Below are 23987 nucleotides of genomic sequence, written 5' to 3' on the forward strand. Positions count from 1 at the left end.
CTAGCCCAAGGTTAAGGGGATTTTGATAGGAAGATGGTGTTGCTGTTCCTAGTTTTTCTTCCCACATGATTCCCATCTTTGCCTCCTGACTGATGCTGCAGATCACTGGAGAGGGTCTTTAGCATAGCGAGCGTGCTGAGACCATGTGCTGGCTCCCCGTGTCAATGTTATCACTCGCTGTCACATTTCGAAAGAGGAAGCAAGCCCGTGCCATGCACGCAGAGAACAAAGCCCTTGCAGAGCCGAGTAAAAGTTACAAGTTGTCAGCACGTCTCTCAGCCTGCCGAAGGCCAAACATGAAACACAAAAAGGCCTGAAGTGAGGGAAAAAGTGGGAAATAATAGCACTGCGAGCTCTCAAGCTCAGGAAAAGGCTTGCTATAAAACAGCACCTTCGCTCTCTGCCTCTCCCTGTGTCTCTGAGTCCTTGCTACTGATGAAGGGAAGAGATGACTCCCCTTAGCACAGTTACAGTACTATTGCAGTAATAGGAACTAGCGCCAGGTTTAGATCTGGCTTACATGGCTTTTGTTTCTCCAGACCTCCAAAAACCATCATTAGCCAAAAAGCATTATTAGTGATGATGAAATTGGAGATGAAAAAAGCCTACTGGGGATTACATTTTCCCACATGGACAGTGAAGCTCCAGCAGCTGGAAACTGGCATTTTTGTGACTCATATTTTGCCCTGAATTGAGGAATTAATATCTGCAGGTTACCCTGGGCAGTAATGAGATAATGAGCATTTATATTTGCTAATCTAACCACAGCTGTTTTGATGGGGAAAATAATTCTCTCATTGCAAGATGTATATCTGTACTGTTGATTTACAACTACTAAAGAACCTGCATCAGGAATCATCGGGGGTTTATGCTTACTGGTCACTTAGTCCAGAGGTGTGGTTTTCTGATGCAAGTACTTTTAACATGGACAGTTTACCATGGCAAGAGAAAGACAATAGTATGGTCAGTACTGGGCAGGGGGAAAAACAGAACACTCCTCTCAGTACCCTCCTGTACAGAGATGCATCCTGCATAAACTCAGTGGAGAAAATTGACTGAAGACAGGATATCAGCATACCAGCTTCATGTGGACTCAATACTTTATTGTTAGTTATTGTTAATAAAAGTGGTAGTAGTAGAAGCATCCTTCAGCCTCTCTAGTCTAATTAAAATTAGATGAAGCTGAGAGCACTGACAACAGAAAATTACTTAAATATTCATCTTGTCCTACCATCTCCTTCTTCTGGTACCCAAACTTGTAAGGTATTGAGTTCCTTCCTGTAAGACTCATATTCTGTGTAGACTAAGAGACACTCTTCCTCCCACTGTTACTGTATAGAAATTGTTGGCCTCCATCTCCTATCTCTCTCTGTTTGCTCTCCTTCATGAGTTGCACAGTACAGAGTCTTGAGTATGGGAATGGCACAGGCAGGATCAAGTTGTGGCTTAATGCCAGGATTTTATTTAACACCTAGAGACTAGTGAATAAAACCTGAAGGAAACCAAAATTCAGTAATGCTCCTTTGGAGAGTAAAGGACCACCTAACAATGCCATCTTCGCAGAAGCAAAGCCTAAAGTCATTCAGTAAGAGTTAGCAGGTCATGTTGAGATGAGCTGTGAAAGACTTTTTAAAGAGCACTGAAAAGAGGAAGCTCAGTAAGAAGACACCCATATCCTGGCATGTGAGGGAAGATAACAGAGGAGAAAAGCTCTGCTGGTGTAAGCCACTAACTGTTCATGTTCTCTATGGTCAAAGTAAATCAGCTGTGAGTTCAGGTGACAGCAAACCAAGCTCAGAATCATAGGACTGTCCCCACAGGCCTGTCAGACAAGAGCTGTATAGACCTTGTGTAGGCCCAGCCTTCACTCAGGCCCACAAAACCACCACCACCATCATCATCATCACAGCCCCCTGCTCCTTCATCAGCAGTACCTGTAGCGGCTGTGTGAGCACAGAGGTCCCATGCCCTCCCCTGGGCAAGACCACCCCTGAAACACAGCTGCAAACAGAGCTACCAGGAAGGCCAGTGCCTGGAGTAAACTGCCTCTGCAGCAGGAGGCTCTTTATGAACTGTTCTTTACTGCTGGCATAGCACCCAGCTCGTTTTCACCTTTCTTAAAGGTTAACTTCATTTCCCTCTATTAGTTAGTTTTAGCGAATGCCATTCGGTGCAGCAGTTAAAGAGCTCTGTCAGCAGATGGAAATGACAGTGGCATTTAGATCCAGTCAGGGTTGAAAGTTGAGGGAGTTGGAGGGGGAAGTGGAAGAAATAATCTTCAATAAAACGTTTGCACGGGGATGTTATCAAGGGAATCTCACTTTCCCCAGTGAGATAAGAGATATTTGGCTCTGTGTGTTGAGGGGAACACTTCTCCTCTGAGTCTGAAATGAGAGCAAATGTTTGGGAAATGAGGGAAATGTTTGGGAGGCCTCAGATTGGGCTGAGGGGCATCCCACATCTATGGGTAACTTCTTGTTGGGTCTTGCAATCCTTCCTTCCAGCTGGGCATGTGCTGATTACTGATTTCACTAAAGGAAAATGTGGGTTGCAAACTATATTTTATTTTAGCTAAGGTCCCTGGATGTGTTGGGCCCAGAGCTAAGGGGAGGCCTCACGGTGGCTGCAGCTCCTCACAAGGGGTGGAGGGCAGTGCTGAGCTCTGCTTCTGGTAGCAGCAAGAGGGCCCAAGGGAACGGCATGGAGCTGTGCCAGGGGAGGGCTGGGGTGTTAGGGAAAGGCTCTGCCCCAGAGGGCAGTGGGCATGGAATGGGCTGCTCAGGACAGCGGGCATGGCCCCGAGCTGCTGGAGCTCAAGATTTGGGCGGTGCTCTCAGACTCAGAGTCTGGAGGTCCTATGTAGAGCCGGGAGTTGGACTTGTTGATTCTTCTGGGTGCTTTCCAGATAGAGCTATTCCTTGATTCTATGCTCTGGGCTGCTGTTTTAACTGATGAGGTCAGTCTTCCTTCCTCTCCACTCAGAGGAAGGAAGAATTTTGTCTGTGTTGGCTATTTCAAAGAGTTTTTTGTTGTTGCAGTGGAGTGGTAAAAGGAGGTTATGAAAAGAGGCAGAATCAGGGAAATACATATAGGCAAATATATACAGAGTCCCAGAACCTAGCACACGAAAGGAGTTACTGGCATCACTCAGGCTCTGCTGTCCTTCTGTTCTGTCCTCACCAGACCTCCCCTGACAGAGCTGTAAAACTCCACTATGCATCAGAAAGATTTTGCCTGGGAGGTTTGATACCAGCAGCAGTGGGAGAAACATACTGAACGGCAGTTCAGCAAATTGAGGGTCTAATCCAAAGCCTGCAAGGTTCTATGCCACTCTTTTTCATTAACTTCAATAAGCTTAAGCTGTAACCTTGAATTCTCAATGTTTATTTCAAGCACTCGTATAGCATCACTTGGAATATAATACTACGCTGCATACACACCTTGCGGTAATGGTCTAAATGAGTGTGTGGATAAGTCAGGCCTGATCCTGCTAGGCATCATCCCCTAGCAGACCCATTCATTTGCTAGGTCATTTCTTGAGTTGGCCAAAGCAGTTCAAAGGAACAGTTATCTAGACAAATGTGTAGTTTTGTAAAAAACAAAGCGTTCCCCTGGCATAGGTCTGTTTCAGTGAGATTTTTGCCAGGGTACATTTTTTTTTTAAATTAACGCATAAAGTTCTCATTTCAGGAGGCACAAACCTGTCATTTTAACAGAATGTTTTTGATTAATTTTGTTTCAAGTCTGTATTGTATTAAATCACTAAAAGCATAAGAATTTCCATTTTGGGTTAGACCAAAGGCTTTTTTGTCTACCATCTTCTGCTCCAGCAGTGCTCATTAGAAAGAGTAAGAGTAGGAATTTTATAAAAAGTGACCCTTCTCTTAATATCTTCCAGCTTCAAGCAGACACAAGTTTAGTGACTAAGATAGATTTTGCATCTGGATCTTCATGGTTAGTGGCAGTGAGTGGACACAGCCACCACTAATCCACCTCATTCTCTTTGGAGCTAATTTATGACTTTTGCCTTCAACAACATCTCATGGCAGAAGCACTTTCCTTTATTCATATAGTGTGTGAAAATGTACTTTCTTTTGTCTAGCTGAAAACCGCAGCCATTCTGCTTTATATATTTTATGTTTTGAGATTATTAAGACAAAGCCTTTTATTCCTCTGAGACAAAACCCTCTAACATTTCACAACTGAAGAATTACCATTTCACAAGAACTTTGGCCTCTCCGATTCAAAGTGGAAGCACATTTCTTGAGACATAAGTATTTCCCATAGAAAGAAAATCTCATTTTTCATCCAGTTTCAATCATTTCATTATATCAGTGTAATTGAGGGTAACAGTGAAAAATAAAAATAAACAAAGAAACAAACCCCACTCTGGCACCCTAGGAAGAACGGGAGAGAATGAATGAAAGTTTAACAACAGCAGCTTCTTCCTCCCATTTGAGCTAGAAAGGTCAAAGGGGCAAATTAAGGGGGATGAATCACCCCAACCTGATCACACTGTCATTATGCCATGCCCTCATACTGTAGTTTAAATGTCTGTAAGGAAGATGGTATTCATTATAGGGAAAGAGACCAGTTCTCACCTTCATTTTTACCTACAAAATCCCTAGTCTGAAGCTTCCACCTAGGTAAGGCAGTACGGGCTTAAGAAAAGATGCACCTTAAGTGGTCTGTCTTCTGGAGATAAAACGTCACTGTTAAGGCCTTCTTACAGACAGTGGGATGTCTGAAGGATTCAATGGGTGAATCTCATTTAAGTTCAGGTCTTGCACCCTATATGCACCTCACATCCCTTCTGCTCACATCCACAGGCAAGTCTGATAGGGCTTCATCTCTTGCTCAGTAAAGCAGGGTGAAATTAGATTTCTATTTCTAACCTTTGTATTGTTCTACTTATAGTCCCAGGCAGGACTGTCTCTTTTCACGTTTACGGACACAGCCTGGCACACTCCACTCTGATTTTAGCTGTGGATTCCAGATACAAGCGTCAAACAAATAATACACAAAACTTCCTTGTGAAATATGGCTTCATAACTGAATTGAGCATTAGGCCTGGAGCTGTATGATGTAGGAGAGGTGTTATTGAGACCTATGAGACATGCTGCTTGGATTCCTTTATTATTATTGTATTCTTTTGCCTCTCCTTCTTCATTTTCTTTGTTTGTAGATGAAGGGATAGAGAGGAAGGAAGCCAGCAAGTTTATAAAAGCAAGAGAGAAAGAAGTTGAGGCATTTTGTGGAGATCTTTAATGACATTCTGTATAATTTGAAAGTGGGGAGGGAAGGGGGGAGAGAAAAAGGGAATTAGCAAAAAAACTGGCAAAAGAAAAGTGGAATGTGGAGAGAAGCGTGTGGATGAATTTTAATGCAATCAGAAAGCTGTAATAATGGTAATAAAGGAATATATTCAGACGTCAAGAGAGGGAGAAGGGAACAGGACCCGCGACGCCAGAATTTAAATTAGACATAGGCGTATAATTCTCTTTTCTTCCCCCCCCCACCTTTCTTCAAATGAAGGAAATGGAATTTTTAAGCACAGCGAAAGAGGGATTAACAATTGGCAGGTTTTCAGCCCTTTGTCTTTTGGCGAATCCCATTTAATCACCGTTTTTAATATTAAGGAGGCTGTGGCCGTGCAGGGCTGTCTCAGGCTTGGGGGAAAAGGGATGATATACAGAGGAAAAGAGAGATAACACTTAGGTTCAGGCAATTGTGAGGAAGTGTTTCAATTACCTCCACTGAAGTCTTTTAAAAACTGAAGTTTAATTTGATCTGAAATGTCGTCACAGCTCCTGCAAGAGAAAATATGTCCTTCCCACCCCCCTCTCCTGCCCATGTCTTTGCTGTTCCAACAACTCTCAATGCTCAAGGCTTGAGTGCTACCATGGATTAATGTCGCGGCTTTCTGGGCTTCTGGAAGGGGTTTCAAAGCCCTGACAGGTCACCAGTGGGATGAGTTTAGGAACTGAAACTTATTTTCCTGACATACCAGCTTTGACACCACTGACCCTACAGAGTTTGTCAAGAAGCGTCTAAGCTTTGCTCTGAATGAGTGTGAAAACCAAATGGCCCTTCAGGCTCAACCTCAGCCCAGTGTTGCCACAGAGTGAAAAGGGGATGTTACACATAGGAATTAAGATGTGTTAAATTCTTCAGAACCAAAAGCTGCAGGAGTTGTATTCAAATCTAAGCTGTCTCTGAAAAATGAGTGTAAAAGCATGATGTAATTCAGTGTTTGTTTGAGGTGTCATTTGATAGTACAAGACAGGCTTCTCCTTCACCTCATTCTTCTCCAATAAATCCATCAAGCTTTATGGTCCGGTAGAAATCCATAGATTTTCAGGAGCTGGGGGCCCAAACAGTCATGGAAAATCCTGCAAAGCTTAGTTACAGCACAGCTGCATGTCTCCGCACTTCCATGCCAGGTCTCCTTAGGTGCTTTTCTCCCATGAATATTCCAGTGCGCCAGCTCACGGCCAGAGGTGCTCCCAGGAAATGTCAGCTGTAAGCACAAGCTGCCAATATCTAGGGAAATATATGCGATTTTTTTTTTCCATGATTGAAAGGCTGATTTGAATTCAGTTATTCTTCTGGTTTGGGGATGGAGAAGAGAAACTGGGTTCTTGGGCTATACACTGAATTTAGAAAGATGAGGTTTTGAGTCCTGAGTCTTCTCCCAAAAAACACTGGCGCATGAATCATTCTCTGAAATATTCCAGCTGAGTGTTTCAGATGATGAATAAACTTGGAAGAATTATGATCTGCCAGGCACAAATCAAGCAGAGTCTTTGTACTTTGCATGACACCAGGTCTTAGACTAGCACTCGCCACAAGATTTCCTAAGCAAGGGCTACTAATAAAGTGGGTCATTGTGAGTTGTTTTCCCAGCTCAATATCAAACACCATAAAACCTGTCATTTGAGATCTGCACAGAGAATAGCATCTCTTAGCAATGGACAGTTATGATGGTGCTGGTCAGCAAGTCAGAACTGCTGATATCTGTCTTGGGGTTATAATATTCTCGGTTGTACAAGGAGATTCTGCTGTTAAGAGTTGTTTAGGCTATGTCTTCATAGCAGGGTTTGCTTGGCCTGTTGTCCAAGTTTTGTCCATAGCCTATTCTGTATCTACATGGAGGAAGCCTGACTGTGTTTTCATACGAGCTGTCTAGACAAGACTGCAGGTATACTCTTGGATGTAACTTCTCTGCCACAGGAGCACAGGCCAACAAAGTCCAGACAATGATCATCCTCCCAGTATGAACTTTCTTCTTCATCTCCTTCAATTTTTCTTGTCCCAGATCTGCATTTTAGTCATTCTATTTATATCCCTGCTCTCAATTTCTGGACACAGATTAGCAGCTGGTGCAGACCAAGGATCTCTTTCAGTAGTGTCAAGTATGTCTCCCTGCTTGGGGAGTCCAGTTGAGAGCCTTCAAAATAGAGAATTGGCCCCAACATGTTTAATTTGAAAGCATAACCTAAGACTTTGGGCTACTGGTTGGCATGTGTTTAATTTATTTCCAGTTGCTTATGGGCCAACAGCAGTCATCATCTGTGTCCTCTTGGACAGATGCACCCAGATCATCACTATGACAATGCATTCAGGGCTCTTGCCACTGAAGGGCTTAAAAATTTCTTCCAATTTCTTCCCGGAAGACCACTTCAAGATCCACATTCATTGTCATTTTCAAAAGCAGGAATTTCCTTTCATAACCTCACCTAGATTTACCCCCTTCTCTTGCATGAACATGCAGTTGGGGAAATCTTCAACCACTTTACTCTGATAGACACCATCAGAGGGTTCAGCCACAGATTTGACCTCCAGTCTGTCAGATGCCATTCACTGTTATTGCTAGAACTGCTCACATTTTTGGCTCATTGCAAACACTGAAGAACTTCAGTGTCCAGTGAAAACAGCCGTCCATTCTTTTTACAGACAGGGAAACCGAGGCTGCCTTTTCACTACGTAATTATGTATCCCATATTTCCACTGATGCCTCTGTCCATGCAAGAGCTGCATTATACGTGTTTTTAACAGTAACTGCATGGTCATCCATCTTGCTAGTACCAGAAATAACAAATCACACTATGGGAAAAGTGGCTTTGCCTTCCATAATATCCATAGCACTGCTTGAGATGAGCCCCAAATACCAGTCTGAAATGTACAGATGGGAACTTTGGCCAAGTTCTTACAGATCCTCGTGAGTCTAGTCTTCCATAACTGAGTCAGGAGTGATTTGCACTCTCTTTCAAAACCAGATCCAGGGCCTGTCATTGGAAACCACTTTGTGGCATGTTCAAAGTAAACAAAAGGAAGCAGTTCATAACACAATGCACGATTAAGCTGCAGAACATCTTGCTGCAGGATGCCATGGGTGCTCATAGTCCTCACAGGTTCAAATCCCAGTGAGCAATTACATCTAAGAAAGACAATTTGGGAGCTGTTGTATACAAAAACACAGCTTGAGACTCCAGAAGTACCTAAACAGCAGACTGGGAGAATATTTTGGGGAATTAGCAAAATTGTTTATCCTGTTCTTATATTTTTTCCTAGGCATCTGTGGTTGGCTGTGGTAAGAGGCAGCAGTCCAAGTCAGACCTGCCATCTCTCATACAGCTGTTCTTTCACTCTGTGTGCAGGATCTACATCCAAGTCAAGGCCCAGAGTAGAGCCAAGCAATTAAACAACAAAAATTCTTCAAACTTCAGATGCAACAGTAGAGAGTAATGCACCTGTGGGGTGAAGCTTCCTTCTTTGTGCAGGAGAGTTATGTTCCCACACCTGGGCTTATATTCATTTGCGCTTGTCCCCATCACACAGCTGTTCAGATTAGCTGTTATTCTCTCTAGCCCGGGTGTCTCAAAGCCTCTGTCTCCAGCAGTCAGAGATCGGCAGCTGTGCAATCATATCTGCTAACGAATGGGATATAAAGAATCTGTTAAGTAAAACCAAACTGGAGAGGGAGGAGGGGGAAGAGATCAGCACAAAGAAATCACTCCTGCTAAGATGTGATTAGGGATGCCCCAAAACACCCAGCTGCGAGGAACAGGTGAACTCAGCAAACATTTTAAAGCTGGCAGCAGAATTAGCCCCTTGTGGGTGTTGTTGGATATGGGGAGGGGAGTGGAAAAGGGAGGAAATAGGAGCCCATGCGGGTGGAAGGAAGATTCGATTGCTATTGTTCAGTTAGGTAGCAGTAGGCTTTTGTTATTTCCAGAGTAGGTTGGGTTTTTGGTTGTTGTTTTTTATCCCTGTCCTAATTTTTGAAACACCTCCATTTCACAAGGTTCATGTATTTTCCAGCAAGGTACCATGGAGAAGATAATTAGCTAATTTACAATTAGCTACAACAGAATTCGTAATTGCTTCCCCTGTGGAAAGGGCTGTAATCATCATCACGGAGCTGTAGGACTGCTGTGAAAATGGCAGTAGGAGTGTGCAGCCCAGGCCCCAGGAAATGCCCTGCTTTTAGCCTATTGATCCGCCTGATTAGTGCGGGTTGAGGGGAGCAACAAGACACTCTGACTGAGCACTGGTTTGAGCCTGCAGAATTAAGTTCAGAGCTGGACCTCAACCCAAACTTCCGTAGTTCAGGGGCATGCAGCTCACCTCTCTAATCTGTAGCTCCTTCTTTGGCCTGAAGTTCATAATTGTCTGAAATGGCCCATGTTTGTAGCTCCTCCATGGCTTTGGCACATTCGTGCCTCTACTGCACGATCATCTGTCCATGTCTCCTTGATGGACTTTTAGACTCTCTCCTCTCTGGCAAAGGACTGATCATGAAAGCTGTCAAGGAAGATTGCTTTGCCTTTTGCTTCCTCTCTGGCAGATGTGACACTCAGTCCTACACACCAGCATTTTCTTCTTACCCACACCTGCAAGGCAAACATCTCTGGGTACTTAACTTATTCCTTCATAGTGCCAAGGAGATAAGCCTAAAAAGGCTTTCCCAGTGCTTGGACTGAGGATTTGCAGCTGGTCCCTCACTGTGTGCACAAGCAATGTTTGGTGAGGAGGGAAACGGCAGCGGGGACAAATAATTATTAGCTATACAAATAATAGAATTAATTAGCATCTGCTTTCTGAAATGAAGCCATACAGCAACCTGGTTCTGATGCTTATAAAGCCAAAACAATAGAGTAATATTAAAGAACTGCTCTGGTGAATCCCATGCTCCTTGCAGGCACACATTCCCATACAGAAGTAGGCAAATGCAGGTTTTGCTTTTGCCCGGAGAAACACACACACTATCTGCCTGTGATGCCCTGGCAATGAACTCATGATAAAATAGGGATGCTCATAGGTTTTAGAATAAGAGGTTTGATGGTTAGAAGGGACCGTAGTGATCTTCTGGTTCGCCCTCCTGATTAGTTCGGGCCATGAAGGTGGTAGATCTGTCTCTCTTTATTTCCAAGGCCTTGGATGTAATGTTCTTGATGGTAAAGCTGGCTTATGCTTTCCTGATACAAGGATTCAACCTCTTTGTTTTGCATGAGGAATAGGAGAACACAAGTGTATTTATACACTCTTATCTAAATGCACCCCCACGTACACACATACATTAGCAAGAGCTATCTGGATAAACATAAACCTGTGTCATGTCTCTCTGTGAGTGACCCTAATTTTCCCCCAGTCCCTCCTCAATTGCTGTGATTCTTGTTCTTGTCCTTTTGCTCCGCAGAGGGTCAAACATCGTGCATCTCATTGTCCCTTCTGTCTCTTTAATTAGTGACCGTCCTCCCCCTTCTCCCTCTCGCTCCCGTGTCCCCCCTTCCCATCAACTCTTGGCACTTGGTTTGCAATGCTCTATTATTTCACCTTTCTCGCATGCCGTCTCCTTCGCCCGGGCCTGTCTGACACCTCTGCCTTACGCTTATCATAAAAACATAACATTTAAATACAAATAGAACAGGGAATAATTTAACCCCTATTTGCACTGAGGAAGGTGTCGAGGCTTTGTATAAACACAGCTGGGGCGATTTATAGACACTGTATATTTATCTGACAAGTTACATTTCTTCACCAGTGTACCTTGCAGCCAGCTTTTCCCAACTTGAGCAAGCCTCAAGGAAGAGAGGAGCCTACTTTTGTGGGAGCACTGGAAGTGTTATCAAGGGATCACCTCTGAAATTCCATGATTACTGAAGCCTTTCTCTATCTCTCTTCCTCGGGAGGAACAGGGAGTGCTGGCTCCTGTGGTTACTGTGCCTTGTATATAGCAAAAGGGGGTAGTCTTAAGATGAACTTAATTTCTGACATTGTAGGGATGCCTCGGGCCACTCACTATTAGGGTCTTGAAGCACATCAGCAAAAATTTTGGCCCTTCTGAGAACCATAGCACAAAGGAATAACCATCCATGTTTATTTCCATGGGTAAACCAGGCATGATGGGTTCAGGTTATGGGGAAAGGCCAATAATGGGGTTAACAATAATGAAATAAAAATGTGGCAAGAAGAGGCTTACGTGGACATCCCACTGAGCATCTGCACTGCAGGGCAGAGTGACTGCTCAGACTGCTTCTATGGGCTGCCCCTCCAGTGAGGCCAGTGAGATTTCTTCTCTAACTTAAAAAATTTAGACATGAGATGCAAGTATCCTGAGATCACATAGACATGGGGTGTTCCTTACTGAAAAATGAAGATGTCTGAGACTCACTGGGGTGGTAGGAGTGGGCCTACATCCTACCGAGCTTGGGGACAGCTTGACCAGGTAACTGCTTCAGACTTCTGCACAGCCTAAACGTCTGGTTTCTACAGCACATAAACTGGTCTGAACATGGTCTGTTCCCATTCAAAGGCACTGGAAAAGTTTGGTGGGGAGCATCTGCAGTGTGCTCATGTGTTCAGACAAGTCCCGCTGACACCTGCACATCCTCACCCCATTTCACACCAGCAGTCTCATGACCCTGTTCAGACACATTTACAAAGCAGAAGTAGTTGCCACAGTGCACAGCATGTTGGCTTTTTGTCTGGGCCTTGGCAAAGCAGCACATAGGGGCACTCAGGGTGTGAGAGGTTCACACAAGCCCATTAGGGGATAAATTCATTAGCCAAGATCGGGAACGTGCTGAATGGTCCCAGCTGCTGGCCCCTTCCCTCTCTCTTCCCACTTGAGACGTGCAAGGGACATTGTTAAAACACACTGCCGAGCTTCCCAGCAGGGCTGGGATGTGAAAGGTAAATGCAGCACTTTGTTAGAAGAGCCTCGCCAAAAAAAAAAAAAAAAAAAGCATGTTAAACTGACTCATTTTTTATCCGCCGAGTGTGTGATTGTGTAGATTTCTGAGATGGCAGATGTGACAGATGATTCCCCTGACAACCCAAGGTACAGTTTTTCAGGAGGGAGAGAGGGTGCTGATTTGGAAATGGGGCTGAGGGTGATGTCCAGATGGTGCTGAGCACTGGCTGGCCTTGGAGGACGCCTTCGGGCCGCTTCTTCTGGAGCATCTGGACCAACAGTCCCTGGGGAAGGTAGTCGTCACCTTCAGCAAAGCCTGTTCCTGGTGGCCTGATGGCCACTTGTGTGCAGCTCCCAAGAGCACCACATCTTCTGCCAGCTGGCTGTGGGGTCGGGCATCCCTCCTCCCAGTGTCCAGGAGAGATACAGAGAACAGGGCTAAAATAAAACAAAATAAAATATAACATTAAATGTTTCCTAGCACACCTGGTTTAAGCTTTGCATAAAGTAAAACAGACAAGGCAGTTTCAGGCCAGTTCCACACTAGAGAGTTCTGCTGACGGAGGAAGGATGTGATTTTTTTTTAATGATACATTTATATTAGCAAAAAGCCTCATGAAAATACAGTTACACAGCTTTAGGAGTGCTTTTGCTGATGCAGCTTATTTCAAACAGGGGAAACTGTGTAAAGTACAGTATAACAGACATTTCCTCTGAGCTGGAAGTATTTACTAGACACAAATTTCCTAGCCAAAGCCTTTTGCCAGTAGAGTTCCCAGTTTTCTCCCACCATTCTGTTCCCTCCCTAAAATGTCTCTGGTTTCCAGGACAGCTGTTCTCACTTTGCAGGTGGGTTTTCCTCAGCTAACTGGGCAACCGTTGGAGTCAGGCTTTTTCCAGGGCATTGTCCTTACCCAGCCTAAAAACAGCCCGAGAGCACGCGTTCAGCTTTAGTTACTGCCTTCCTAAGGCGTTATACCTCATCTCTGATAGTCTCTTTTGCACATCAGTTTAGTCAGCAAGTAAAGTGATTTCTACTGGGGCCTACAAGGTATTCTGTCACGACAGTAGTTTGGTCAAGTAGGGGGTATGTATCTAAAGCAAAATTCACACCTGTCTCTCCACTGTTTGGGTACTTGACAGAGAAATGTCATTGGTCCATCACAGGCCAAGGGAAGCCAAAGAGGTCGCTCAGGCCCAGAAGGACTGTGACTTGTAGGGATCTTTGGACTATTTAGATCATTCTTTGACATTACTGGATTGAAATTACTCAAATCTGTTCTAAAAATTCTGGGAAAAAAATCTGACTATGTTCTGGGAAAAAAAATCTTGTGATCATACAAGTTCCCCAGATACAATTCCTGTGGTTCACAACCCATTCACTGAGCCTAATCGCCAATACCATTTTACCTCCTGGATGTATTCATCCAGAAAATGAATCTTTTGGCTGTCCAAAGCAGCTCCTTTTGAGGTGAGTAAAGCCTACACAGTACTGATTAGGGTCTTGTGCATCATTAAAGCCTCAACTTTGTGCTACTAGCAAAGACATTGAAGTCCCTTTAGCTAATCAAATCCAACATAAAGTGTATTTCTTGCTTTTAATGTCTCTATTGAAAGGTTAGCCCTATTTTTTCTCTTCTGTCAGAAATACATAGATATCCTCCTTAACCAATTTTTCCTACCATTTCTGTAGCCTTACTGAAAACAATGTATCTCCTCATTTTCCGTGGGTAGCACACTTTTGGTTCGCATGGACAACTCCTCTGCAGGATTGAAAACTCCCAATATCCTCTGCAGATATCAACTGCATGAAAAATTATCCTCACCCAAGGCTGTAGAGTAATTTGCCAATTTGCAGGTGCATCTTGGAGAGGGGAATTTTGATCAAACACTGGTTGAAGCAGAACAGATTGCCTACACCAATGATTTCTTGGTGAACAAAAGTGACATAAATCACTCAATTACTCAGCCAGAAAAGGGTTGTTGCAAACCAATGTTTTGTTCAGCTTTAGGTTAATATATGCATTTAAAAATAAATAAGCAAATAAACCAATGCATTTATTTATTTATTTATTTACATATATTTATTCAAATTGGTTACATCTGCTCTGTAAAGTGTTCTGGAAAAAAAATCTTGGTTCACACATTTACATACTGTTTAATGAATGATAAATAAGACATTTATGAATCGTGTGCAAAGGGCCTGTTTACATACACGATATGAGCTACATACACTTCTCTTTTCTGTTGTTCCTTACATGATGTAATAGTACTAATCTCTGAATATAAACCTGACTCAGAGGCATCACTCAGTGATCCCTGAGATCTTTCTACCAACTCAGTAGTCAGTGGTTTGGTCTGTTTCCACAGGCATTTTCTCAGGGTGTTTTGTTCTAGACTGTGGCTCTCCATTCTTGGTATAAGTCCAAGTATAAATAGACTTCCTTGTTCAAAATACAGTATCTGTCAGCAGACCACATCCTGCTTTGACATGAAATAGCACCTTTCTTAAGCTACCTCAGATATTACCATTCATGTAAGTTAACTTTATGTCTGAAGAAATAATATTTGTTTCAAAAACTTTGGGCTTATTTTAAGTGAACTTTAAACATATATAAAGAAATAATCCAAACTTGTAGGTATGTGTCTGTGAGTGGATATGAATGACAAATCTCGCTATACAGACTGTGGCTTCCAATATATCCTGATTTAAAACAGCTTATATTAAACCTCTTGTTTTTTCCCCTGCAACATATTTAGCACTGCGAAGGCTACTAACTTATGTTATTTTTCAACTGGACTTCATTTCTGTATGCTATCTTTATCCATGTTTGTCTTGGATAGCAGTCTGAACAATGTTGTCATTTCACTTACTGGAAGCTGACTGCAAAAATTGATCAGAAAAAGCTAATTTAGAAGACTTTGGTGCCTAGGTTTTGAGAAGCAGTTAAAACATTTTAGATGTTTCTGGGTTTGGGAGCTTTTTTTTCTTTCATTGAAATTGTCAAATTATTTTCAAGTACTCACTAAGAGTCAGATGTTATTAAGGTGTTTCGAGCCAAGCACCTGAAATGACTTACAGCTTCTGAAACATGTCACCTCGATGAATTCACTGTTTCTTTTGCATGTGATACTGAGCTATCTTGGCTTTCAAATCCCTCCTGAAATATGGTAAGCATCTCTTTATTTTGTTCCAGAAGACAGAAAACTCTTCGTGGGCATGCTTAATAAGCAGCAGTCAGAAGATGATGTGCGCAGGCTATTCGAGGCATTTGGCAACATCGAGGAGTGCACAATCCTTCGGGGACCCGATGGAAACAGCAAAGGTAAGATGATGGCTTGTGGCACACTGTGGCTTTAGCTTCAAGCTACACCTGGTCTTAGTGTATATGTAATATGCTGGCACAACAAAGTCACTAGATGTCTACCAGGAGAACATCTCTTAGAAAGGGTCATATTTGCCAAGGGAAGCCATTTCTTTGCTGTTTTCTGTCTGCTTACATGTGAGAATAAAGAGCCAATTGCATGTAAGGATATTCCCCTCCCTAGCAAGCTGTCTTTCCATGTGCACACTGTTGCCTATTCCTGTTTCCTCACAGGGCAGAGCCTTCCCTCTGAAAACAAGACCTTTACATGTGCTTAAGACAGCCTCTCCCCATCAGCTCCAAGAAAGCTGGGAGTTTCTTTCCCCATTGAGCAGGCTCCTTCTTTCTTCCACCACTGTCTCTGCTTACTTCTCACCCACCAGTCACAGGTCTTCCCCTTCTTTAGTTGGTCTTTGCATAGAGATACATCAACCAGCAATCAAAACTGCAAGGGTACAGGATCTGATGTAAACGTCACAGTCAGAAGGCAGTTACTGTTTGAAATATGTCAATGCTTAATTGCAAAGCTTACCTCCTTTTACCGCCTTTTGGAATCCGCTGTTACCTGGACAGCACAAGAAATCTTCTCGAGAGTCCTGGTGGGAGAATGAAACTTCTCTGTTGAATCTGAGGGTCATTTTTTTCCTCTGACACTTTCTAGACAAAGTAACTTCAATTTGAATAGGAAGCCCTCTTCTCTTGACAGTATAATGTGTCCATTAAATATTGATCTGCTTATAATACATCATAAACTGTGCTGGAATATGCAGCACCAGGGAAGAGACCACTCTTGCTGATGCAGTTCATATCTCACTAGATATTTTGACATGTGACAAAATCAACTAGCGTATTTTTGCAACAGGAAGGCAAAAAATCGAAATCACAGTGATACACTGGAGAAAGATATTGCTATTCTGTAAAATCACTGGTGGACCAAAAAGATTTCACTCCAGCGTTATAGGGCAATATTTTGATGTAATTCAGCAAAGCCCAGCCTTCCTTATATAAAAGACTTAAAATAAACCATGGGCATCTTCCTTCAGCTTTATGGCTACTTTAATTTCATGACACCCAAAGGTTTGGTTCACCAAGAAGATTTCCAACCATTGCTAAGTGGCAGATATTTCAGCACTCCTTTCACTGAAAAAAACCAGTAAATTGGGTAAAAGTCAAAGAAAAAAAAGTCCACCTCCACCTGGATTTGTACAGAACAAAATCTGATGACAAAGGAGTTAAACAGAGTAATAATAAAGGCAATAATTTGTGAGTTCTGGAAGAAAAAGGTTTCAGAGGCAACCCAAACCACAGACTTGTATTCATTCTTGCTCTTTCTCTCTCTTTTTTTTCTTAAACAATTTCATTTTAAGTCTGAATCTGAGTGGCAGCTCCATATTGCTAACCAGTTTAATTATTAGTGCTAGCAGGCTGCAGTCTCAGGCTTGCATTTCACTGAGCTGTTCAGGATCAATACTGAGCCTTGACAGAGGCTCCAGCTTCCATTTGCTGGTGCTATTTACTGAGAATGTGAAGCTCCTAATTTACACACACGCACAGATACATACACACAAAGAGCATTCAATCCAGCACAAAACTTGAGGATAGTGCCCTTATTTTAGGAGACAGTCAGGTGAGCCACAACTCCTACAAAGTTATTCCCAGTCTGTAATGTTTTCCATCTGCTAGAAACCAATGTGACACATATCACTTGTGAGATATTTATTTTGGGCAAGACCCATAAGGTGTAAATTCCAGCCAAATTGAGTTTTAGGCAGATTAACTAAGCACCAGATAGCAATCAGATCACTCCAGTCCTAGCAAACCCTAGCAAAATTATATGGAGCTTCACCATGTATCCCTGTGGTGAACCTCCTAGTCCACCAGATACCTCGATCCAATCATTACTTTGAATTTCAGCTTCCCAATGAATACCACCACAGCTCAGTCACAGCCAGAAAGCCCTCTCAACCTTGCCTGAATCCATGGGTGGATGTCTGGAGCCATGAGGCATGCCCTGTATAAGGGTCTGTGGACATCTCCTGCCTGAGTCACCCAGGGCCAGACACAGTTGCTGCTGAAGCATGCAAGCGGGTGTCAGAAGAACTGGGACTAGGGCATTTTTCTGCCTGAATGGAAGTACAGAATGTTCTGGGAGAGGTGGGAGAGGAATGAGCTTCCCTATGTCAATCTGAGTAAAGCTCACCGGTGTGCATGTAGGACCACAGGATTCTGCAGGTATGGAAGCCACAGTGAGATTGGATCCAGTTTAGCAATCCAGCAGGACCCACAGGGTCTGTGTTGCTGCTCTCTCTCTACATAGCCTCCTTGATGTCTTCTCATATATATATTTATTTATTTTTTAATTCAGCAGTTGTCTACTTTAGTAACTCAGAAAGCAAAGACTTCCCACAACACCAGAAGTCCAGCAAGAGGAGTCTAACACCTTCTCCAGCGATAACCTTAGGCCCTGACTCTGCAGTCTCCTCTGTTCTTGCAGGAGAGCTGACAAGATAGAGCAGCCCTTCCAGCTCTACAATCTTGAAATAAGGAAAGAAAGAAAAAAAAAAAATCTGTGCACGTGTATCTCCCTGATCAGCACTGGTTATACAGCTGTGTGTCAAAATCCCTTCAAACTCCAGAACTGCTACTGTCACAAGGACACCATTGTTTTGAGGAGTGCTGTGACTCATGTTCTCAGCTCATGAGATCCAGGGCACAATTCTGGTGATAGAGGGCAGAAAGATGATTATGCACACATTTGATGTTGTGTACAGAAGCCATCCCATTGAACACACAAAGGGAACAAAATGTTTCCTTGACATTATACATAGGTGTAAACTTAGTTTTCATTTGTCCTTCTGGCTCAAAACCCAAGTAGGAAGCAGTACAAAAAAGCAATGCAGGACTCTCATTAGCATCTAAGGCATTAAATAAGACAAAGGCCTCCTGCTCCCTTCATTCCCACCTTTATCCAGTTCCACTCATCTGTCAGGTTCCTCGGCACAGAGGTGAATTTCACCTGAAGAGAGTGAAACCCTCAACATGACAGCAACACTGTAGCCAAAAATCCTCCTCTAAATGCAATGGGTAACTGAAGCTGGAAAGCCTTTGCATATTTGCTAATCAGCATCTTATTTTTTAGAGGCATAAAGTACAAAAGAATCTGTGCAAATAATTAAACACCCTAATTCTGGATTATCTCTGATTAATGAAGAGGAAGGCACAGAATCTCAGGAGCCTGGGAATCCTGGGCTGCGATTATGTCATAATTGATCTCCATTGTTTACAGCTGAAGTTTATCTATCTCATTTTCCTGTGATTGTCTCCTCTCAGCTCCTTATAAATTAGATCCTACTATTAGCAACAATTGTTATGCCTTTCCTGAAATACAGTCTGAGCACAGGGGTATGAGGGAATGCAAAGTGAAGGGATCCTAACCAGAAGCTGATTGCCTAAGTGTGTGTTCTTTTTAGAAGGGGCTATCATTGCTTTCTTTGATTCCACTTCTGCCAGCCTGTAGTGATGATTATAGACACCTTTGGGGCTCATTCTTCTTCTTTTGTAAGTGAGGTATTGTAGTGCTGTAGTTCCCACCATGCAGTGTGTAGATCCATGATGGTTTGTTGACCTTCTAAAGATTCTACAAAGGAAATGAAGGACAGCTGTCCTGTTGTCAGGGCTGGCATCCCTTATGAGTGTTCTGCACCCCTTCAGGGAAACAACTAGGGCTTTGCAAATTGATTAAAAGCTCAAGAGTCTTTAATAGTAATGAAAGGGGATGGAAGCCAGAACTTCTCAGATCTCTTCCAATCTGTTCCAAAATCCTCCTTAGCATATGGAAATTACTCTTCCTCCCTCTGAGTCAATTTGCTTGTAGCTAAGAGTGTTAGCAATACTTTCCCCCACTCTTGTGATGCATGTGACCCTTTGAAGTGTTGATCATTTCTGCACTCTAGCATATATTCATAAATGCACCTTTCTGCCCTAGAATCTTTTGTAAGAGTTCAGACAGTGTGAGATTCTTCACATGGCAGTGCAGGCCAGAGAAGCACTACCCATGTTTCTCTGATGTGCAGAGGAAACCCATAGAACTACAGGTAAAGCAGCTGATGAGATAATATTCACTGCAAAATTCAGGTTTCAGTGGTGGCAAAATGGCAGTCATCACATGCAGATCTCTTCCATTTCCATTTGTTTATCAGAAGGTGTTTAATGCTTTGTCAGACCACAGCTGCTTGGAGCCAAGACAAGCTCTGAGCAGTCCCTGTAAAGGACTTCTGCCCGGCAGTGAGACAGATACCTTGTCTGTTTGAAGCAAGCTGGATGCCTTCCCTATAGCTGGTCTGTGGTGGCCTGTAGCAAGAATGAGAAGCTTTCTGATTGCTTTTGCACAACTCCTCACTGTTTTCCAGAACATCAGAGGGAGGAGCATTCAGCATTATGTTTGATACAAATAAAAGGAAAGTAATTTTCACACAGTAAATTATAAAATTGTGCAGCGCTAACATGGGAAGCTATGAAGGTCAAAAGATAAGTGGGTTCAGAAGGTTCTTGCTCAGTCTGTGTCCACCCAAATTCTATGCAAGCAGCATGGAACTTCTTGATGTAGATTGCCTCAAGAAGTCCTTGAGCTGCTCATGGCTGGACTTTGGGAAGGAATAACCAGTTTGTTTGTTATACTTTCTGCACTAGCTTCTTTGTCACCAGTTCTGAAGACAAGATAGGATACTTAGATGTCTGTCATTGGTACCCATGCAACCTTTCTTATGTTCTTCTTTTTCCTCTTCTAGGGTGTGCATTTGTGAAATACTCTTCACATGCAGAGGCCCAAGCAGCTATCAATGCCTTGCATGGCAGCCAGACAATGCCGGTGAGTAGTTCTGTAACATGAAAAGCAAGAATTGGTCCATCCTTTGCTGTCCTGTGACCTTATATAGTAGGAGGGATGATTTATCTATGATCTGCTACTCATATTATGGGAGGATGGCATGTCGGGCTTTGGGTATGCTTAACTCATCAAAGGAAAGGCCAGGATGACACCGTCATTTCATAAAAGCAGAGAACCCCAAGAGGTGATGTGTTCTGTCACCAGCAGTTTTGATGCACTGGAAAAAAGACATCTGGTTCAGAGATGCCAAAAATGTTGAGTCAAATTTACCATGAGCATAGCCACTTAAGTTTCAGAGAGATGAATCAAGCACAAATTTGTACCTAAGGGCTTCTTTGTTTTCGTTTGCCAAAGAGTCCTTGCCTCTATGTGAAGAACTGAGCAGAAAGCAGCATGTTCATGTGGTAGCAGTAGATGCTAGAGACACGTCACAGTGATGTACACTTCTCTGCTACTGCAAAAGACCCTACCTCAGCATAAATGCAGTCTTCCATACATCCAGCATTTGAAAGACAGTCTGGCAAACTACTGAACTTCCCAGGAAATGTTTGAGGTATCATTCTGCTTGGACTAATGTCTAGTAATAGGAGGTTTCCAGACTGATAGTTCAGGAAGTGGAAATTAAAATGGAAATGTATTTTCTGTGCAGAATGATTCTTGTACACAGCCGTGCAGACCTGGAGGAATGTAAGTCATCCCATTATCAGCACAGAAAGACAATCTAGTCCAGTATGTTTGGGTTTATTTTAATAGCTTATTATTTTTGTTACTAATTATTCACAGTGTAAATAATGAAGGGCTGAGAAGTATGCTGACATCTTGTAAAGGATACAGGGATTCTCATTATTAAGTATTTAAGATAGCAAAATCTCCTTTTTAGTAAGGACCTCTAATCTCAATTCATGAGTTTTTCCAAATAACATTAAAATAGACCTGGCAGATGGGCAGCTTGTCTCTGGGTCTGTGTAGGGATGAAAATGGAAAGTTCTTCACATGAGAAGAGATTTCTGATAAGAAGTAGCAAATCATCAAGTCTTTATTTTTTAGAACCCATGCCTAGATAAATCAGATTAGAAAATGGTACACATTTACTAATGACGTTTTTAGAAGATGGAGTCTCCACTTTTTGAATTATTACAGTCAAGACTGGGAGACTTTCTAGAGTAGAACGACATGCTGGGCTTAATGCTGATACCACACTTTGAAATGTGAACATCTTTCCTGGAACAGGTCAAAGAAGTATTCTAATGTCTTAAAAAGTATCACCCAAAGTGATGGTGTCTACAGATGACATCAGTAATTGCAATTCCAGAGTCTTTAGCATCATTAGGCGGTGTAATAAAATGTCAGTTCCAGTCCCCTTAGAAACTTGGGTGACATTGATGAGAGCAAGACAGAGAAGAAAGCGGACAAAATCCAAGGAGAGTTGAAGATTTTATCTAGATCTACTATATCCAAAGTATTCTTATCCTTCCTATTGTCAGCACAATTTAGATAAGAAAAAATACTCATCTCGACCACCTTGGAACAAATTTTTGTTCCATACTGCTGAAGTCATTTTAGGATGTGCAAAAAAAATAGTGAAGAATATAGCCTTTTCATCAGTTTTTCCTGGGACCATTATTCTTGTTGGCTTATTTAATCAAATACTTGCTCTAGAATAACCAAACACCTGGTTCTTGGATAACCAAATCTAGGTATCTAAAAAAGCATTGCACTTTAACTCTCGCTAAACACATCCCAGACTCATGAATTGACAAGTTTCCATGAATCAGCTGAACCTCCGCAGTACTCCATGCACGTAATATCAGTTCACAGAAAATGCAAGGAGAAAACTATGTTCTGACCTCTTTGTTTTGAGCTAAATTGTGTGACACTGCCTCATGTTTCCCATGAGCTATTAGCAGGTACACAGACACCTACCATGGCTCAGTGGACTAGTCAGGACATGTCGAGTGACTTGACACTTCAACAAGACATTGAGCACACAATGCTTTTCACAGAGGGCCTCAAAACACTTTGTACACTTGGAAAGAGATGGGCCGAATTCTGCAAATGATCACTGCTCTAATTCTCCTTTTCATGGTGCTTCAGGGTGTGCATGCAGCTTCATTCAGGGCTTGGGTGTTCACAGAGAAATGCAGCCACCTCGTGGTGAGATGGCGATGTAGGCCTCGTCCTTGGAAAGGAGGGGTGCATTGCTGCCATCTTCCTCCAGCTCCCCCTCCCATTTCTCTCACCATTAGGACTGGCCTCATTTGTCTGACTGCGATGCCAACTCAAAGTTGTTCCTGTGGTTCAGCCAATTTAAACGTCTCTTGCCTTGTCCTCGTGTACTACCAACGGGGCATCCATCATCATTCTTGTCAGGTCTCGAGCCGTTCATTCCTGCGGCAGACTCCTGTTTCTCCACAGCTGTCAGGATTATTGCTCTACTGTGACTTCCTGTTCACACAACATATGTTGCCTAATAGTTTCAAAAGGCAACTTTCTTTTATGAAAGTTTTTTTCTTTTTTTCTTTTTATTAACCTTTCCTTGGACAGGTGCCTGACTGTCATCCGTCACAAGCCCACTTCTCCATGCAAGGCTCTGTTTTCTCCTAAGGGCCCAACAAGCAGGTATACAACTTTCAAATTTAAACACAAAGCAATTGCTTTGAGAAATAACTTTCCCAAAGTCCCTTACTTCTGAGCAGGCCCAAAGTTCCTCCTGTATCTACCTGCCAAGAATACTTTATTTTTGGGTCTTTTTAAATTATATTGCCTATCAACTCATCAGCTTTAAGATAGTGTTATACTTGACCTTCATGTCCTCCCTTGTGAGAGATAATCATTTTCATGTACTTCTGCATGTATTTTTAACTATAATATGCCCTTTACCTTCAGCTGTGGTTACTCTGTTCTTTCCTGTGTCTCTTCATCACCCATAAGAGTCATAAACAGGATTCTTCCCTTGATTCCCTTCACTTCTTCATCCAACTCTTGTCCTTAGCAGCCTCATTCACCAACATGAATTCAGCTACCATTTCTGAAGTGACAGTTTGCAGATCTAACTTCTCTACTGAAGAACTGATTCCTGTCCAAAGTGAAATCTTGGCCTGTCTTTCCAGCATCTCCAAGTGGATGGATGTCTAGCTGTCAGATCAAGCTCAGAATGTATAAAACAGATCTCTTAAACTTTTCCTCCCAAACCCTGTCTCCTTTCTCCTTCACCTCCATTTTCAATCACTGTGGACAACATTATCATCCTACCTGTCAGTCATGCTCCTACCTAGGCATCATCTTCAGCTCAGTTTTCTCTTTCTCTCCTTGTCTTCAAATCCAGGCAACAGCCAAATGTGGAAGAGTCATTCTGCACAACACATCTAAGATGTGGCCTTGTTCATCCACCCACACAGAATAAACCTTTCTCTGTGCATTACCACTCATACCAAAATTTCAGCAGTGTTTATGCTAGTACACAGGGCTAAGTACCATTCTACTTTTGCATCTCTTTGACTGTTTCACACCATGGTACCTCAGAAATTCTTCTTGTTAT

General features: G+C 42.7%; 1 protein-coding gene and 1 long non-coding RNA gene across 2 annotated transcripts in view; one reads left to right on the forward strand and one right to left on the reverse strand.

Annotated features, from left to right (window-relative positions):
- CELF4 (CUGBP Elav-like family member 4) overlaps window positions 1-23987 on the forward strand; it is a 384752-nt gene that overhangs the window by 266226 nt on the left and 94539 nt on the right. Inside the window, exons 3-4 of the mRNA XM_021381377.1 lie at window positions 15400-15525; window positions 20352-20431. Coding sequence (XP_021237052.1) covers window positions 15400-15525; window positions 20352-20431 — 206 coding nt within the window. The remainder of the gene's footprint in view (window positions 1-15399; window positions 15526-20351; window positions 20432-23987) is intronic.
- On the reverse strand, window positions 12274-18649 carry LOC110390167. Its single transcript, XR_002433609.1, has 3 exons — window positions 17765-18649; window positions 16097-16160; window positions 12274-12637 (listed from the first exon to the last, which is right to left on the reverse strand). It is a non-coding gene; the product is annotated as an uncharacterized LOC110390167 (long non-coding RNA).

The sequence above is a fragment of the Numida meleagris genome, chromosome Z (assembly GCF_002078875.1).
Source record: "Numida meleagris isolate 19003 breed g44 Domestic line chromosome Z, NumMel1.0, whole genome shotgun sequence".
Lineage (NCBI taxonomy): Eukaryota > Metazoa > Chordata > Aves > Galliformes > Numididae > Numida > Numida meleagris.